Source organism: Marmota flaviventris, chromosome X, assembly GCF_047511675.1.
Source record: "Marmota flaviventris isolate mMarFla1 chromosome X, mMarFla1.hap1, whole genome shotgun sequence".
Taxonomy (NCBI): Eukaryota; Metazoa; Chordata; class Mammalia; order Rodentia; family Sciuridae; genus Marmota; species Marmota flaviventris.
Genome location: NC_092518.1, coordinates 7,434,208 through 7,454,888, shown reverse-complemented (window position 1 = coordinate 7,454,888; position 20,681 = coordinate 7,434,208). Strand labels below are relative to the sequence as shown.

The window sequence follows — 20,681 nt, the reverse complement described above, 5'->3', positions numbered from 1 at the left end:
TGACCTTTGTTTCCTGATAAAATCTTAAAGCTACCTGGAATGCAGGGGACCCCTTGTTGGAAGGGAGTCTGTCATGAGACAAAAGCAAGGGAGTTTAAGTTAGGGAAGTCTCTGAAAGCAATCCCAAGGTACCATTTTTTTTTTCTTTTTGGTACCAGGGATTAAATCTAAAGGTGTTTGACTACTGAACCACATCCTTAGCCTGTTTAATGTTTTATTTTGAGACAGCATCTTGCTAAGTTGCTTCAGGCCTTCCTAAGTTGCTGAGGCTGGCTTTGAACTTGCAATCTTCCTGCCTTAGCCTCCCAAGTCACTGGGATTACAGGTATGCACTACCTAGCCTGACTGCCATTTTGTTTTGCTAGATTGGGTTTACCAATTATTTCCAAGTGCTCAGGATTGTTCCTATGGGGTCCAAGGGAGTAACAGACTAGATAGGGTGATTTTACAGAGTCCCATGAAAGATAGGAATAAGGAAACCACTTGGCACAGTGCCAGGTGCGTGAAGAATTTTTTTTTTTTTTTAGATAAACCATTTGATAAATCACTTTCTTCAATGACTGCTATCACATAATAGATCTGAAGCAGATGATTTTTGTACAGAATCCAGAGACAAAATCTTAGGTTTGATGCCAGGCTATGTCAGCTACTAATCAAATGACCTCGAAAATGGCATTTCATTTTTCTTGAGTCTCAATTTTCTTATGTGAAAAATGGTCAAACTTTCAACAACAACTAACTTGAGAATTAACAATTAAATCACAAGGCTGTCATGATGCCTGTAAGAATGCTTAATAGTGGAACATGCTTTATAAAAAATGAATCATCACTATTACTTCTCCCAAGAGTTGTGGCTGAGATCATTTTCCTTATCCCTGTTTTACTCTGTATTTAACCAGACTTTTGGGTGAATTTTTTTGACAAAGTAGTTAGTCAATTATATAAATAGTTCAGAGGGATCCTTGAGAATTATTGTGAAATCTGAATTATATATATATATGTGTGTGTGTGTGTGTGTGTGTGTGTATCATTCTTTTATTACTCTTAAGTATATTACTTAAAATACAGTTATACAAGTGAATGGCAATCACTGTTTTGCTAAATAGAGGTCTTTGGGCCTATGAAATGTTCATTTGTAATTAATGTTAGGTGTTAAAAAGTAAACCAATGCTATTAAAGTGTTTGAAAACATTTTGGAGCCTCTTAGGTCACATCTTGTTTACTAATTGGTGTACCAATCTTTTTCTTAATACATAGGAGACAGGAAAACGTCAGCATAGCCCATCATAATTATGAATTAGAATAATCTGGATTAATAGTTTACTGTTAATACACATGCTAAAATCTGTTAAAGGTCTTAAGGCCCATTAATAACTAGGAGATTCATAGATATCATCACTCTCTAAATCTGTTTTCATCAGCATGCCTCAACTAGTCAATGGTGACTATTCTTGTTAGGAGACTGTTAAATAAAATTGATTTTGTTTTTCTATAGTGACATACATTGTTTCTGCTTACTCTTTGATTCTCTAGGTTAATTTCATTGCACCTTTTTAGTATCTTAAAATCAACATCACACAGGCACCACTTTGCAAACCTGTTTTCTTATATCAGACAGATATATTATTTTAGGTACACCACACATTCTGTGATATGGGCATTTCAACGTAGAGAGTCTGAGGCAAATAAAATTTCATTTCCTATTCTCAGTGGAGGATATATAAGATGATAACAGCTTTATTGTGGTCTCTATTGCCTAATATATGTGGTTGTCCATCTTCCCTGCTGGCTACTCCTTGAAGAGGTAGCTAATCCACCACCTACACAGCACAAAAGGTGGGAAAGCAGAAACATTGGTCTTTTTCTGCTTGTCCCTAGGCAAGATCTCCAGACAGCTTTTCCCATTCTGAGACAAGTCCCACAGGTATAAAAGATGTGTCTTTTGAGTAAGAAATATCTCCATGCATTAAATTCGAGCAAACACACCTTAATAGAATCAGGTTTAAGGTGTTCCTTGTCTACTTAAGAGGAAACACAAGCATGTTATTCTTTTATAAATATAATGTACTTGTTGTGTTTAAACAGAAGTAGAGTCAAATGGATTTAAAGCACCATCCTGCAATCAGGATGCATGTATAACTATAGAAAATAATCATCAAATGTATCTGTCTATAGCTATAGCGTGACTGGCACCTGTAACTACTTATTTGCAACTAATGAGCTAATAAATGAAGCACATGGTCTTAACTGGAGTGGTGGGCCCTGTGTTGGTTCTCAGCAGGAATATGGGGAAGATGCAGTAATGGATCAGCTGAGAATCAGGCTTTGTTTCATGCAGTCATGTCTGGGTTCCCTGGCCTGTTAGGGAACAGGGGACATCATTGACAAGTAAAGGGTCCAGGTGACCAAGTTTAACATTTAAAAACTTAAAACATGACAGTCTCACTGTTTCGAGTGGAAAATCCAGAATACATTTTTTTTTCTTGATAAACAGAGTATGAATTGAACAGGATTTGATGCATCCTAAGTGTTCAGGGTCATCTTCATGAATATCAATCATCTTATTGAGCCATAAATACCACAGTCTCTTCTAAAGACCACTGAGGTAGTGAAAGTTTAACTGGCCTTACCCTGAGGGCTCCCATGTGCTAAAATGTTCTCCTTCTTTTATTTTCTGACTTCATTTCTGATCTCTAGGGCTTATTATCACTTTACTTTATGTGATAATTTCTAACTTCTAAAATCTATCTTGTCTATCTCTCTTCTATGTTCTCTCTTCTCCCTATCCAACTTCTGAGGATTCCAAAAGCTTTGAAATACATCCAATACATGTGTAACAACTACTCAGAGTTAACAAACGTTTGTTTGTTATTGGAAATTTAAGTGAGAGTAATAGGATATGGTTATAGAAAAACATAGAATCATCTCCTAAATATCAAATTGAGTAAATTTCTTTTGGGACAAACTGTGCCAGATACTCATTCCTGGAAGTTTTTGCTTTTGGGAGAATTATATCCTAGAATCAAATATCAGATAGATGGTCTAGAAAGGATATTATTTTCTTAAAGTTCTATTAACTAAAAACTAATAATTCCAGTATAATAAATATCACAATATTTCAGAGCAATCTAAGCACCAAATAAGTGCATGAGTAGATACATAAATAAAGGAGAAGGGGAAAATATTTCTTACAGTAACATGCAAATTAATAGATGAAGAAGAAATTATGGAATTAGGCACATCATTTTCTACCATTATAATACTAATAGATTCAGGAAAGAATCATCAATTAATACTAAAATAGTAGGTAAAAATTTGATGAGATACAGGATAATAAGAGTTGCACAGTGACTCCACAAATTAGTTATTAATTACAAAAGGAAAAGTAGTAACTTTGGGAAGGAAAATTTTTAGAATACCACCTAAGAGTTAGACTTGATAATAAGGGGATAAACCACCATCATGTACTTCCTGATGTGATGCATTGAAGAGGACACAGTCACTCATCTTATTCTTTCCAAAATATATAACCTCAATGTAATCATAAAAACATACCAGAGAAGCCAAAATTGATAGATTTCTACAAAATATCTGATCAGTACACCTCAAGACTCTCAAGGTCATAAAAGTCAAAGAATGGCTAAGGAATGTTCCAGAGACAGGGAGATTAGAGAGAAATGATAACTAGATGCAAAATGAGATCCTTCTGTGAATTTTGATCCAAATAAAAATTGATATAAAGAACCTTTGGGGGACAATAGGCATAATTTGGATACAAACTACAGATGAGATAATGTAAATAACATCAATGTTAAATTTCTTGATTTTGTGAATTGTGCAATGATCATATAAAAAATCATTTAGGTTACTAGAAAATGTACACTGTATTTAGAAGTAAACACACTTGATTTTGGTAACTACCTTTCATGTCATTTAGAAAAAAAAAAGTGTGTGTATTTTCCTATGGAGAGAGAGACAGGGAACATACACCCACACTAATAAATATGGTAAAATGTTAATCATTGCTGAACCTGAGTGGAAAATATAGATGACTACTTTTACAACTTTTTAGGATGAGGACTAACAGGAAAAGATCTCCCCAAAAATAACTCAAGGAGAAAAAGTTAATTTATCCCACAACCTTCGTATAAACCATGCTAAATTTTTCACATACCTGAACATAGAGATACTCAAAAGCAACTGGATCTCTCCTTAACAGGTCAATTGGATCCTTTGGGACAAAGCTAATTCGGAAAAGACACCTCATCTTATGGGAACAGGGCCTCTGTGTCACCTGGAAGAATAAACCCATCACACAAGAACCTTTCAGTGCCATCTGAGAGATGACTAAGGGACAGAGAAGCAAAGTTAACTTTCTTTCCACACTAGAGTAGTCAAAAGTTCTTTTAGTATTTATCATGGATACTCATTCCCTGAAAACTGCATCTTACCTTGTGACTTAGGTTGGGTTTCCCAGAAGCAGGCCTGGAGATGAGGGCTTCCATGCAAGGGACTTATTAAGGAACTGATCCCAGGAAAGCCCCGTATATGGGGGTGGGGGGAAGCAGGTCAAGATAGGAGAAAATATAGTCCTTTGTCGGATCATATGAATTCAAACAAATATTTACATTAAACCACTTTTTACCCCACTCAGAAATTGTAATAATTACATCACATTGATTTCCAAGATATGTAGTTGGTTTGTTTCAGGATATTTAAATAAATTTTCTTAAGTTTTGGTTACCTAGTACCAGAAGAGATTTAAAAAAAAAAATCTTTATTCAATAAATCAGCATGACACATTCCTTGAAGCCCATGAAGTAGACATAAGTTTAGAGAAAAAGTATAAATGGTAAGATAGAGTTGTGGGGCTTTTGTTAGACTCATAGTAACTGGCTATCTGTCCGCATCCCCTTGTAACTTTTTGCTACAGGCTAAAAGATATTTCCTGAAAATACCTGTGACCATCTGACAGCACCAGGCAAACCTGAATAACTAGGGAGTTACCTATCCTCAGATGCAGCTCACCAACAATAGCAGATCATACAGTGGTAGACAAATGCCCCAGCTACCTCACCCATTGGGTGGGATACTTCTGACATGTATTTTATACTCTCTCCCATAGTTCCCCAGTTGGAGTGAGTTGTCTGCAGTAGAAACTGATTTGATGATATAGTCCTTATTGACTTCCCAATTGTTTCCATTCCCTTCCTCATTCCTCCTCCAGAATTTCCCAAGATCTCCTTCTAAATAAACCACATGCACTCCAATTCTTGTTAAGCTCTGCTTCTCAGATGCAGGTATTGAGCTTCCAGTAGATGGATTCTGTTTATCAGGGATTGTTACTTTATAATAAGGCACAAAATAGTTCAATTTCCAAGAATGCTTTAGCATAGGTCAAAATAATAAACAATCATTAGAAACGATTTAATATATGTATGGGTTGATTTAAATCTGATATAAATAATAGGTCAAGTTTTGAGAAGAATATAAACCAATACAAATGGCAACTTTCCAATTCATTACCTCCAATTGGACTAAATCAAGAGAATCAGGGATTATTTGCAGGACTCATTGTGTGGGAAACCAGTTTTTAATTATGACACAAACAAGAAGCACTTTAGTGTGATGGTACTTTCTGTCCATCCATCTATCTGGTGGTATCTTGATGCTTCAGTTCCTGGTATCCTCTCATTACCTCTCTCTAAAGTTCCATCATCACTGAACTCTTGCATGTAAGAGGAATTTGTTGAAATTTCTTGGATATTCAACAAAGGACTCCTCTCGTGTGGAATTACAGACAAATGAGGATGCTATGCTGAATTCAGCAGCCAAGCAGTCTGCTTGTCTCCCCAGAGAACAGATGGGGGTGGCATCTTGGTAACCAGGAACTGGGACACATTGGTAGATCACATATTTATAGCGGGCAGGACTGGGGCAGAGATTTTAGGCTTCCTAAAATAATTTTAATTATGTATCCAAAATTTAAGACAACTAAATTTGATTTTTACTTAATGTACATAATCTCAGAAATCATTTCTTTTTAATGATTTCAAGAGATCAATGATCAAAATAGGGGAACAAATCATTGTAATAATATAAAATATAATTCTACAGAGCTGTATTGCCAACAAGTAGCTGCTGAGTCTTTGATGAGTCTGTTTGGGAGATCAACTGGTGGTCCATGAAAGATTGACAAAAAGGGAATCATCCTTCTTGAGGGGTAAAATGCCTCCTGAATGCCAGCGGTCCCTTCAGTGAGAACACAGGGGATGCAGTTACTACATTGATTGAAAGGATTAAAGGAAGGGACATTCTGAGACTACAAGCTTGGCTCTGCTCTTACCAGCAACATCAACACTTGAGAGTATAATTTCACAGACCTGAGTAAGTGTCTCCTGTTCATGAAGTAAGAGCAGCTTGGTGCCAGCCCCTTCCGTCCTCTGCTCCAGCATGAGGGAGAAGTGCTCGATGCCTTTGATGGAGAGCTTCTCTTGAAGGGTTAAGATGACATCCTTACAGAGGAAATAATGACATAATGAGATCAAAATCAAAGGTTCCCCTTTTTGGAGTCTATCATGACTGGAAAGTATTATATTTTTAGGCTTTACATCTTGAAATTGCATATCTTTGGTTGATTCTGAAATTTAATGCTTCAAAAAAGTACACAAGTGAGGCCTTCCTTCTCTTAGTCTTTTCCTGGTCTCCCAAGTACCCAACATCTTTGTGGAGTTCAAGACCTAGAGGTACATAGCTGTAGGAGGAGCTTACCTACCAAGTCATGTCTTAAATTAGAAAGGGTGTCAATAGATGGTGTAATGTAGTTAGTTCAAATCTCCTTCTATATGAAGTAGTTATTAAACCAGCTTTGAAAGTGGTCTACTTCAGGGGTATAGCCTGAATGCCAAATCTACCACTTGTTTTTGTAAATAAAGTTTTACTGGGACACAGCCATGACTATTTCTTTGTTATCTATACTGCTTTCACACATCGTATCAACAGAGTTGAGTAATAGCTCATGAAGCTTGAAATATTTGTTATCTGGCCCTTTACAGAATGAGCTGGCACCTGGTCTACCTTTCTGCACAAGGAATATGGAAAAGGTGAGGAAAATAGACTTTGAAGATAGTCTGGTTTCTTTTTTAAAAATATATTTTAGTTGTAGTTGGACACAATATCTTTATTCATTTTTATGTGGTGCTGAGGACTGAACCCAGTGCCTCACACGTACGAGGCGGGTGCTCTACCTCTGAGCTATGGCCCCAGCCCGGAGATAGTCTGCTTTTTAATTGCAGCTCTACTTCTTATTAGCTGTGCATCTTTGGGCAAGTTTTTTAATTTATAAGTATCTTAGTTTCCCTATCTGTAATCTGGGGATGATTATAATGACTTCCTTGGAATGGATATGAGAATTAAATGAGTTCATATGTAGAACACATTTATTAAAACACTGTTTGGCACAGAGTTAGGGAACCATAATTGTATACATTTATTTTACATCTCTGTGGAAGGGGGAATGGACAAGCTCTGTCAGTAATCATTTGTAGTATTAAACATTTATGATCAGAAAGGTATTCCATATAGAAATATACACACATTTGCTGCAAGGAAAAAATGAATCTTTTTAATCTTTATTTTTTTCATGTTATTGAAAATTAGGTAATTATCTCTCATCAAGAAAACTTATATTCAGATGCTAAATTCCTGTATAGCAGTTGTTTTCAACCAGAGAAAATATTGTCCCATAGTGACATTTGGAAATTTCTGGAGACATTTTTTGGTTGTCACAATTGGGCTGAGGATGCTAATGGAATCAAATGTATAGAGACCAGGAATGCTTCTAAACATCTTATAATACACAGGACAGTCCTATAGCAAAGAAATATCTAGTTTAAAATCCCAATAGTGTCAAGATAGAGAAACCTGTCATACATAAAGTTTTCTTTTACTGACTTTTCTGATGTTTGATTCTTCTCTGTGGCCCTTTTAAAATTTCTCCAGGCCCTCTTAAAACAAAATTCCCATATCCAAATAAATATGAAATAACACATCCCAATACTATTATAACTATAATGCACCAAAAATATATGGAAAAAATCCCCATATCCACCATACATGCCCCAAACAAAAACTGTTCAGTAGAAATGCCTTGACTATGCTGAATTTCACCAAAAAGTTTTCTGCTTCATAATTTCTGCACAAGGCCCAGTAAAGAGAAAAATAAAACCAGGCTTTCTTTGTATGGCAACATATACTTTATAAAACCATCTCCCCAACCACTAGGGAGGACACTAAAAATTGATAGCTATAATTTTTTCCTATTATAACTCTGTAGCAAGAATTTTAGCAATTTTTATTAAACAGTGTTATATTCCTTTCATAACTGTACTATTTCTATTTTACGCCTACTAGCCACTGTCTATTGTGATAATAAAGCTGTTAGGTGCAAGATAAGATAAGTTTGATTTGATGTGAACTCTGCATTGCTCCCTGTCTTCTCATTGTCATTGGCAGTCCTTGGGGAGATCAAACTCAGTCTAGTGTGGGTTCCTATAATAAAGACACCAGAGGGAATTAACAACAGAGCTTTCTTAAATTTAGATTTGTTTCTGTTAAGATATCCATCAAAGTCTTTACCTATAGCTTCAGGTGGGGTAGGGATTTCAGTGGTAAGGAACTGACTTGTTGGTAACCAAAAAAGGCCATGGTATTAGAGTTGTAATATATAGCTATATGGGTTACTTTAGAGGTCTGCAAACCATGGCCCTTGGGCCCAATCAGGACATACCCATTTGTTCACATATCATCTCTGCATTAACAGATTAACCTTGCCTAAACAAAGATGTGGCCCTTTGCTTCCATTCATGGGAAGTAACTTCTCAATCTTTGGAATGTCCTGCCTGACAGGAGTATTTTTGTTTAACCTGGGCCCTGGGCTATACCACTTGATCTATGCTAACAACTGTATTTATGGTAGGGGCCTTTGGCCATGCAATATCAGCTTGACCTTTTGAAGGGCTGGACATTAAGGTCACCCAGGTTTGTTTACATGGCCAACCCCCAATAAAAACTCTGGACACCAAGGTTCAAGTGAGCTTCATTGGTTGACAGTACTTCGTGCACATTGTCACACATAATTTCTGGAATAATCGAGCATTGTGAGCATGAATCCATTAGGGGATAACTCCTGGAAGCTCTCTCAATCCTTTAAGTGAAATATTAAACCTGAGGGTGGTCTTGAGGATTTCCCAAACCTACCTGTCTATGGCTATTTTCCTTATGCAAAGACAGGATTAAATAGTTGAACAATCAAATGAGTCACAAAGCCTAAAATATTTATTATTTTGTCTTTTGCAGGAAAAATTTGTCAATCAATAATAAGATTAACATCACACTATAAATTGGTATTGAATAGGAAAGAGGAAAATGACTTTTTCAGTGATCACCATTTAAAATTAGCAGTCTTGTATGACGGAAGTTAAAATCATTTGGAATGATTGAAAGATGACTTAATGCTCCAACATCAATCTACTAATATTGTCTATTCTATTGCCTACTAAATAACCACGTGTTTAAAGCAATTCAAGACAAGCTGCTTGCTGGTATCATGGCAATAAAAATTCAAAGTGAGCCTTTTCAGAAATCCTTCCACATGTGAGGTCTATGCTGATTAATTTAAAAAAAATAGAATTAGGGATTGACTACTGACAGACATTTTTAAACCAGAGTCGATATTCTCTTGATAGAGTATTGTACAGATTATCATTAGGTAGTTTTGCATCTCCATAAAATCTTTTTTACTGTGCCATTTGAAGAAAGCCTATTTTAGGCTGATGAAGCATTAGGGAGCAATCCATTTCTGAACACACTTTTGTCCAATAATAAAAAAAAAAAAGAATATGCATTTTTCTTTTCCAGGAAGGAAACGTGAGGAAAAATAGGTGTACACTTTGCTATAATAGCTATTATGTAAAATTCACCCGTGGCTCTGAAATCATAGGATTGCTTTGTGACACTTCCTTTCTACCACTTCTCCTAAGAAGCATGCTTCATTTCTGACTTTTTATGCATTATTCCCATGAAATTGGTTACAGCAATTAAAAGTAACTGTAATCTTTACATTATTCTACTCCTTGTTTTTGCTGGACACCAAAGTAGCAGATATTCAATTAGCAGCTAACATCTTAATCTTCTTGGTGGCTGACATTACTGAGAAATCATGCTGGCTTTGGGCAGGGTGCCAAACCTTCTTGGTGACAGTCACACTATTTTAATTAATTTGCAGTTGCATTAAAATGACTAGCCTTAGTGTTTCTTCACTGGGAGCATATTACATTGTTTCACAACAACAAGGGGGTTTTACAAAAGGGCAGAACCTTCTTATTTTAAGCTTTTTGTTTTTGTTTGATTTTAAATATTCATGGGGGCTGGGGTTGTGTCTCAGCGGTAGAGCGCTCACCTTGCAAGTGCAAGGCCCTGGGTTCGATCCTCAGCACCACATAAAAATAAATAAATGAATAAAATAAAGTTATTAAAAAATTAAATATTCATATGTGACCTTATATGGGAGCAAGTAACACATTCATAGGAATAAAGGGATAATTCTGAAAGAAGGTGTTGCCATTCTGGCATTACAGTGCGAATCATTCACTCTGTACCTGGCACTGCCTAGGTACAGATGTTAGTAGGTCATCTTACCTTGATGGAGGTGCTGCAGTCAAAGCGGAATGATTTGGTCTGCCCATTTTCCAGATAGACTTTCAAAACATTTGGCATAAAAAGAAGTGAATTGTCCTTAACAGTTTCCTGTTTAATAACAGAAAAGGGGTGGGAAGGTTGCAGGTCAGTCAAATTAGGAATCTACTATGGCCAGTGGCAACACATATCTATACAGTCTATTTTAATCACAAAATAAAAAAACTGATACTCATTGGAAAATACAAATAACAATGATCCCTTTTTAATTGAGTTTCAGTGTTAGAAAGTACAAGCAAGCCCAGGTTTCTGCAGGGCAGGATGAATTGAACAGAACAAGGACCGGTAGGGATGCTGTGTGATATAATGCAGTTGGTGCCTGGCAGTGGTCATGATGGTGACTCACAAGCATTAATGAGTTTGAAGTGCAAAGTTGTGTGTGAAACTATATTTTAAACTCAAAAGGAAAAATATAAGGAATGGATTAGTGTGTTAGAGTCAAACATTGAGTCTATAATGAACAGATCACAATTTAGAAATACCTTGAAAAGAGATGGCACTTTGAAATACAACCAAAAGAAATGTATGCTTCCAGATGTTTTCTTTAATTTGAAGTCGTGAGAGAGAGAAAAGAGGGAGGAGGAGGCATGTATGTGTGAGTTCTATGAGTCCTAGGGGTGAACTGAGTTATGAACATGTAGTTGGCTACCAAGTTCACAGGGGCTGAGGGGGACTCAGCAAACATAAAACCATAAGGACCTTGGTTTGAAGATTGTGGGAACTACAGACAAGATTCTCAAACATTTGCCAGTAACTTACAGTCCCAGTAAATGCAACCCCTTCCTTTCACATGCCTGTTTCTTTCTCTGCCTTTCCTGTCTACTTCCATGGACTTCCCACATGACTTTCCTGCAACCCAATTTATTGAGTAAATCTGGATCCACATCCAGGTGGAATGGCACCCTGTAACCAGGAAGAGTGGGGGTAGACTAGGCATGAAGAGGTCACAAAGGCTGAGGAACAGACATGGGACGGAAGGTCCAGCATCCATAAGCCTGTGGCAAGGCAATGGAGGTTAAGAATGTCTGGCCCTCAGAACTGTCTTCATACACCAGCTAACTTTTATGAGCCCTATTATGTCCGGAGATTAATTGACATTTGCTACAACAGCTTCTAGAATCATATTCCTTCTATAAATGCCCAATCTCAAGCTCAGAAACTCTGGGAAAAAAGGTAATTTTCAGATGACCTTCTGAGAGATGTACTGATTGCTTTGTTCCTTCCATCCTTCAACTGGGACAGATTGTTGTGAATAGATAATATAAGGTAACCCTGTATCCAGAATGATGGGGATTCATCAAGTAAGCAGAACCGAACATGCTCACAGGGCAGCAGAAAATGCTCACAGTGCACACAGTGACAGCCTCAGGCCCTTTTCCATAAGTGTCACAATAGTCTTGACAGATTGACCAGTTAACTCCCTGGCATCTATATAAATTGACTAGAAGACTCATAAGTGCCTTGCCCAGGATGTGCAGGCCTACATCTTCCATTTCCGATCCAGTACCAACCTCAGGGAACAGTTTGTGACCAATAACAAAATATCACAAATGAGATATTATCATTGTGAATTTATTTAAACAATGCTAACAGCAACAACAAAATTCAACAACAAAATCTGGCATTTCCAAGACACCCCCCCTCCCGCTGTCCCCAAATATTAGTACCTTGGACAAAAGATTTGTAAAAGCTACACTATTTTCTTTGGGAAAAATTGAAACTAAAATATCCTACTGATGTTTGCATGATTCATTTTGAAGATCAATGGAATGCTTGTGCAGTCATGCTTTCTATTAAGACCTATTTAACGGGGATCTGAGCAATATTTCCTTAGTTCTGGTTGCATATATAAAACCTTTCCATCGTTTTAATTTTTTTTTGCTATTTTATAAGTTCAAAGATCATAAATTTTTGATAAGGGAAAAAATAATACTTTTCTCAAAATACACAATAGTCTATTGTGTGGAATAATGCTTAGTTGGCCCAATAGGAAGAAATCAGTGAATGTCTCAAAGAGGACTGTTTTACCCAATATGAATGAGGCATGTCAGTGCACACAGATCAGATAAACTCTGGTGCAAAGCAGAGAGGACTCTCACCCTAAATATGTTCTAGGAAACATTGAATTATCACATATTCTAGCTATGTTAAGGGGCCTGAGTTACAACCTGGTGACCTATTAAGCTCTTCACATTCCTGAGATTCAACACGCCTGTGAAAAACAACAACTAGTTTTGATTGATCATTCTAGTCAAATTACTGGCGTTGCTTAAATGCTAAGCTCCTACCTCTGTGACCCTCTCAGTCACAAAGCAGATGACTCTAAACTCACCGACACTTGGCCGTTGATGATTACCTCCTCAGAGAATCGCACTTTGACAGGATTGGACTTTAATCTTGCCTTTTTTGCAGCACTAATAAATGCTGATTTGGGAGACTAGAAGGAAAGAAAATATTTTATCTGGTTACTGATAACATAATGTGAACCATGTAACAATTGTTTTTCATCTTCATCCTCCAAGAAATGTAATACTTTTGCTAAAATGTAGAATATTTGGTACATTCCCAACTTAAAGAAGAAATACAAATTTTGAATGTAATTGAAATCCTGTCATGCCCATAAACTAATAAGTCGGATTTAGTCACCAGACCAGAAATATGAAAAGCATGTTCCATGTTGTTACTGAGAACATTTCTAAGGAGCTTTTAAAATGACAGCAGTGAAAGTACATAAACCCTAATTCTTTTTTATTAATTTTTTTTGAATTTATAAATGACAGCAGAATGCATTACAATTCATATTACACATATAGAGTATATTTTTTCATATGTCTGGTTGTATACAAAGTATATTCACACCAATTCATGTCTTCATACATATACTTTAGATAATAACGTCCATCACATTCCACCATCATTTCTAACCCCATGCAGGAGGCATCACTATACCAGACCTTAAACTCTACTACAGAGCAATAGTAACAAAAACAGCATGGTATTGGCACCAAAACAGACCAGTAGACCAATGGTACAGAATAGAGGACACAGAGACTAACCCACATAATTACAGTTATCTTATATTAGACAAAGGTGCCAAAAACATGCATTGGAGGAAAGATAGCCTCTTCAACAAATGGTGCTGGGAAAACTGGAAATCCATATGCAACAAAATGAAATTAAGCCCCTATCTATCATCATGCATAAAACTCAAACTCAAAATGGATCAAGGACCTAGGAATAAAACCAGAGACCCTGTGTCTAATAGAAAAAAAAAAGTAGGCCCTAATCTCCATCAAGTGGGATTAGGCCCAAACTTCCTTAAAAAGACTCCTATAGTGCAAGAATTAAAATCAAGAATCAATAAATGGGATGGGTTCAAACTAAAAAGTTTCTTCTCAGCAAAATAAACAATCTGTGAGGTAAATAGAGAGCCTACATCTTAGGAGCAAATTTTTACCACACACACACACACATCAGATAGAGCACTAATCTCTAGGGTATATAAAGGACTCAAAAAGCTAAGCACCAAAAAAACAAATAACCCAATCAATATATGGGCCAAGGACCTGAACAGACACTTCTCAGAAGAGGATATACAATCAATTAACAAATATATGAAAAATGTTCATCATCTCTAGCAATTAGAGAAATGCAAATCAAAACTACTCTAAGATTTCATCTCACGCCAGTCAGAGTGGCAGCTATTATGAAGACAAACAACAAGTGTTGGTGAGGATGTGGGGAAAAAGGTACATTCATACACTGCTGGCGGGACTGCAAATTGGTACAGCCAATATGGGAAGCAGTATGGAGATTTCTTGGAAAATTGGGAATGGAACCACCATTTGACCCAGCTCTCCCTCTCCTTGGTCTATATCCAAAGGACTTAAAAACAGCATATTACAGGGACACAGCCATATCAATGTTTATAGCAGCACAATTCACAATAATTAAACTGTGGGACCAACCTAGATGCCCTTCAATAGATGAATGGATAAAAAATGTGGCATGTATACACAATGGAATATTACTAAGCAATAAAAGAGAACAAAATCATGGTATTTGCAGGTAGATAGATGGAATTAGAGAAGATACTGTTAAGTGAATTTAGACAATCCCCCCCAAAAAAAACAAATGCCAAATGTTTTCTCTGATATAAGGAGGCTGATTCATAGTGGGGGTAGGGAAAGGGGGGCATAGGAGGAATAGACATAAACCCTACTTCTAATACAGAGCCCTGTGTACAATGTGGAAGATGAGGTGGTGGTCAAATCTAATATTGGGTTTTTGATGACTTGCTCATTAATCATCTATTTTAATGAGGTAGAGAAGAACCTCTCAAAGTTCAATATTCCCATTGTTATTCATATTTAGAATATATGGGCATGTGAGCAAGCAAGTACACACTCACACACATTCACACACACACAGACACACACAAGCACTCATGATGTTTTATGTATCTGCACACTGAGTTTCAGCCTCTTTTTGGTAACCCGTGATCTATGATACTATTGGGCAGGGTATGAAGGAGATTTTAACTTAGAATTGAAAATTGAATTAAAATTTTGCCTTATAGGTGATTCTTTCTCTTCTTTTACTGGAAAGAGCGGCTGAGTGACACACTTCTCTCTCAGAAATTGCCAGTGGAGTGGAAGAACCTATTTAGAAGGGTGCTGGGATCGGGGGATTCTTTGCTGTATGATTTTGATAAAGTTGCTTAATTTGAGAATCATTCTTATCATATAATTTTAATGACACCTAAAGGGAAGGGAATTCACCTCTAATAGATGTCTACTATGTTACCAGCATCATTTGTCTATTTTTTAAAAGAGTTACTTTCTTTTACAGAACCTAATAAAGAGGTAAATATTTAGCTATGAATCATATAAACTAAAATGGTCAAATATTGGCAACTGCCTAGAGTTCAGGCTAGTGTTTTTCATGCTATATAGTTCCAAGACATCAAGACTGATGCATAATGAATTCTATTAATTGACTCTAGAATCAACACAGAGGTTGAATCTTCTGTGTATTTTATTAATCTCAAGGCACAAACACCTGTTAGGGTGACCCATACTTTGGATTTCATGTAAAATGAAAAAAAAAAGTATTCACATTCTTGTCCAATACAAGTAGTATACAATCAATTAAATTAAAACCAATCATGATAATATGGATAGATAAAATGTAGTATGTCCATGCAATGAAATATTGTTCAGTCATAAAAAAGAATAATATACTGACACATGATATTACATGGATGAGCCTTGGAAATGTGATTATGAGTGAAAGAAGTCACTCATAAAAGACTGTATATTATATAGTTCCATTTATGTAAAATATTCAGAATAAGAAAATTCCATAGAAACAAAGTAGATTAGTAGTTGCCAGGAGCAGGGAGAGGAGAGACTGGGGAATGATCACTTTAATGGATACCAGGTTTCCTTTAGGGGTAGTGAAAAAGTTATGGAACCATTATTGAATGGCAATGTTATACAACATTATGAATATACTTAATGTCATTGAATAGCACACTTTAAAATGGCCAAGTTTATGTTATATGTATTTCACTACAATAAAAAGCCAGCCACTGATGAAAAAACATGATAAAATGTGTATGTGGTGTGTGTGTGTGTGTGTGTGTGTGTGTATTCTTGTGTGTAGTTTTTGCCTTAATACTAGGATAATCCTAATATTTGTAAAGATATCCTCTATACCTATACAACTCCCAACATTTGCTATGACTACTGTCTTAAAAGACTGGATGAATGGATGGTTTAGTTCTCCAGAACTTAACTGATCCACCTATGAAAGACATTTTAAGAGAATGGCTGCTGTCTTAAAAAAACAAAATCAAAATAGTGGTGGTACAAACCTGTAATCCCAGCTATTCAGGAGGCTAAGAAAGGAGGATCATAAGTTCAAGTCCAACCTTGGTAACTTAGTGAGACCCTATCTCAAAATAAAATTCAAAAATTTCTGGGTATGTAACCCAGTGGTATAGCACTCCTGGGTTTAATTCCCACTATTACAATAAACAAATAAACAAAATAAAAACAAAAACAAAAAAAAACCCAAAAATTAAACCCCCCAAACCAAAAGAACTCTGAATGGGTGTTCCCTCAAAAGAACCCATCTTTAAACATGCTCAAGTTTTAGAAGTCCTACTACAGAGCTTAAGTGATATGACAGTGGTGTTCTCATCAGTATCTGTGTAATTATAGGCCAAGTTTAGTGATGATTAACGAGCAAATCATACAGTGGGGAGTTCATTTGCTTTTGATATGCCATTTTTTAGCTGAAGGGAAAACATTATTCTCCCTTAATGATTTTAAGCAGGCAGTATTTACTTTGGCCCAACAAGTGAAGCGCCTGTAATAAAGCTACCCAGAACAGACACTACTAATTAGATGAGATGTTTCAATGCAGTAATACCTACTTTTCCAGCATTGTTTGGGAATGAAATATTTCACATGTGTTCAAGGTTTTAGACACTGAACTTTACTCCTCTGTGTATTCTGTTTTTTTTCAAAAAATATTTTACCACATTTTCTAGAATGTTCTACAGAATTCTTTGTGTCAATAAAAAAAGTATGTTTTCTGGGTATGGTGGAACACACCTGTAATCCCAACAGCTTGGGAGGATGAGGCAGGAGGATCGCTGATTCAAAGCCAGCCTCAGCAATTTAGGGCGACTATAAGGAGTCTTGAAATAGAAAATAAAAAGGGTTAGGCAAGTGGCTCAGTGATTAAGCACCCCTAGGTTCAATCCTGATTTTTAAAAATATGTATATTTAACGGAACTTAGTTTTTGGATGAAATAATTTCGTATAATTTTAGAATGCAGTGATGTTCCTAGGGGTCATGGAAGTACATAGGTTTATTTCTTCGTAGAGTAAATGACTCCAGTAAATGACTCAAGTAGAACTTGCCAAGCTGGGGATTCTCTGTCTTCTCTGTAGGTATAACATGCCATCTCTGGTAGCCTCATTACTGTATTTATTTACTATGCCCTACTGACAAACATGGTAATCTATGAAGAACAGAAAAGACACTACTAGATGGCCAAGGCTGTTAAATAAATATTAGTTTATATATAATTTGAAATTAACTGAGCTTTGATAAAAGTCTAATAGTTCACAAGTTCATTTTTCTTGTTCTGGATTCATGACTGTTTCATATATTCAATTTACATTTAAAAAATACTTTTTGAAAATAAAAACATAAACTCTCTGAAGGCTACTTAATGAGAATCAACAAAGTAATGGCTTACTTTACTGGCCAGAGATACTGATGGAATGTGTAGTGTAAACTACAGTTTGAACTCAATTTTCTTTGTTACTCAAAAAACAAAACAAAACAAAACAAAAACAAACAAACAAAAAAAAAAACACAAGGTGCACCACTCAAAAACCTGGTGAATTAATTCTTTGCAATTTATAGGTGCTTATTATAACAATTTCTTATCCTGTGGTGGAAATGATGATGATTTTCATTTAGAATAATCAAATTCTTCTGCTGTTAATTGTAAGATTAGTAGGCCATTAATTAAATCTTGTACCCTTTTCCAAATTTGCTTTGGCTAAGATGGTCACAATAGAGGGTGGTATTGCTCCTGATGTTGTCAGATGCTCTTAGAAGTAACTAGAATATAGTTTGAAAAATTACATAAATAAGATTGATTCCTGAAACTGAAGTGTAAGTTCTTGAACTTGTAGTCCTGTAGCTCTATGATACTTCTTATACAACAGACATTGAGTGAAACATTTGGTAAGGATAACCCTACAGTTATCAATGGGTAACTTAGTTTTGAGTCCCCACAAAGCAAACTTTAAGACAAGGACTACCAAGCAGGTAGGTAATTTGGGAAGTGCTCAATGGTAGAGCACTTGTTAGTATGCTTGAGGCCCTAGATTCAATACATAGCACCAAACACACACACACACACACACACACACACACACACACACAAACACACACACACCATCCTGGAAAAATACTACTAAATACAGAGATTTACACACAACAATTTAATCTGCAGAATTATTTATAATAGTAAAACATTAAGGACAGTGTGAAGGGCCCAATGATAGTGGCTTAGTTGAGTTAACAGTTCAAGGTAACATTTTGCAGCCAGTTAAAAGAATCTTATAAAGATTTGCTGATGACATGCAAAAATGCTTATGAAATACTAAGTAAAAGAAGCAAGATACAATTGAGCATCTAATATGATATTGGCTACCAATAAGGCATAGAAAAAAGAGATTGGAAGGAGATAGTTTGAAATGTTTACACTTGGTTGCCCCTGAGAAAAAGTTTTACTGATTTTTAATTTTTTAAAAATTTTTCTGCTTCAGAATTTTCTTCTGTATTTCTACATTTATTTCCTAGAGAGAACAGTAAAAATGTAGGGTGAGAGAGTCATTCATAATACTTTTAAAAAATTATCAAGAAATTTCATGGATCCTTAGACTTTTGCCAGGTCCCCTTGACCTGGGCCTTCCTGGAGATAGATTTCTGTGGCTGGATAAATATTGGTTCTCTTGTCTTTACTGGACCTTATAATTCAGAAGAAATGCAAGTAACATAAAAAGTGCTAGTGTGCAAGTTGCAAAATAAATTAAAATGTTAATTTTTATTGTCTATAATAAAAGTAGAATTTATGAATTATCTCTTGGTCTGCTTTGTCATCTGTTTCTGTATGTCAATCCTGGTTGCCAAAAGGATACTTAGCAAATAAAAGAAACCCAATATTTTAAAGAAACAATTTTCTGGTAGGAAAATCCAAACATAAGCATACAAATAAAAAATTGCAGTCTTTTCTCCCATTTTTCCTCTTGTCCATATCTAATGTGTCTATTGAAATAATTTCAGAGTATGAATTCCCACAATTCAGAGAAGAGAAAGGTCATATATGACTAGAAGAAGACAAGACTTTAGGAGGAACAGTGGTTCTCAACTGGGGGCAATTCCCTTTTCATGGAACTTTTGGCAATGTCTCAAGGCATGTTTGGTTGTCAGAACTGGGGAAAAGGGTGCTGTTAGCATTTGATGCGTAGAGGTCAAGGATGCTGCTAAATATTGTACATGACAGTCCCACAACAGAGAATTTCCAGTATGACCTACTACAAAAATAATTTGGTTTAGAATAAAAATGGTTCTAGTCTTGCATTTCTAATAGATTATAAATTAGGGACAGAGAATTCCAGAAAAACAATGTAAACTTGAAGTTCCACCAGTGATTTATAATCACTTGCTTACTACTTACAATAGACATTTACATTGGCTTTACCAAAATGTATTTTCCTGCAACCTACAAATTACGAAGTATGGATAGATTTGAAGTAGGTGACAATGACGATTTGGTTAAATAAAACAATCTGAAAACAGCCCATCTGTACTTTATATTAAAGCATACAGTAGGAATCACAGAATCATGAGATGGTAGCAAAAGGGAGCCCTTGGAAATAATATGATCTTAACCAATTCTCATATAGATAAGGGACTGAAAGTTCTGGACAGCTATGAAAATCACTAGACAATAAATTATGTCATCCAGGACATATATTAAAAAAACCTCTTAGTTCCATCTCTTTTACTGAATTTAAACATGTGCATTTGAATTTGAGGCTTCTGGATCTGAAAGAACCAAGATTTGAGATCTAGTACCAGTAATATTATATTATAATTTATTGTCTGGGTTAGTTCTGTTTGTGGTCTTATCAGAATTCTGAATACATTTTTTTTTCTACCTAAAATGCCTAGACTGGGCTGGGGATGTGGCTCAAGCAATAACGCGCTTGCCTGGCATGCGCGGGGCGCTGGGTTCCATCCTCAGCACCACATACAAATAAAATAAAGATGTGATGTTCACCGAAAACTAAAAAATAAATATTAAAAAATTCTTTCTCTCTCTCTCTCTC

At 35.9% G+C, this 20,681-nt stretch overlaps 1 protein-coding gene across 1 annotated transcript in view; it reads right to left on the bottom strand.

The window, feature by feature from the left end:
- Frmpd4 (FERM and PDZ domain containing 4) overlaps nucleotides 1-20,681 on the bottom strand; it is a 230,759-nt gene that overhangs the window by 24,429 nt on the left and 185,649 nt on the right. The window contains exons 8-11 of the mRNA XM_027946511.2: nucleotides 13,088-13,192; nucleotides 10,699-10,806; nucleotides 6,384-6,515; nucleotides 4,175-4,294 (exon numbers count right to left, since the gene is read on the bottom strand). Of these exons, the coding sequence (XP_027802312.2) occupies nucleotides 4,175-4,294; nucleotides 6,384-6,515; nucleotides 10,699-10,806; nucleotides 13,088-13,192 (465 nt within the window). The remainder of the gene's footprint in view (nucleotides 1-4,174; nucleotides 4,295-6,383; nucleotides 6,516-10,698; nucleotides 10,807-13,087; nucleotides 13,193-20,681) is intronic.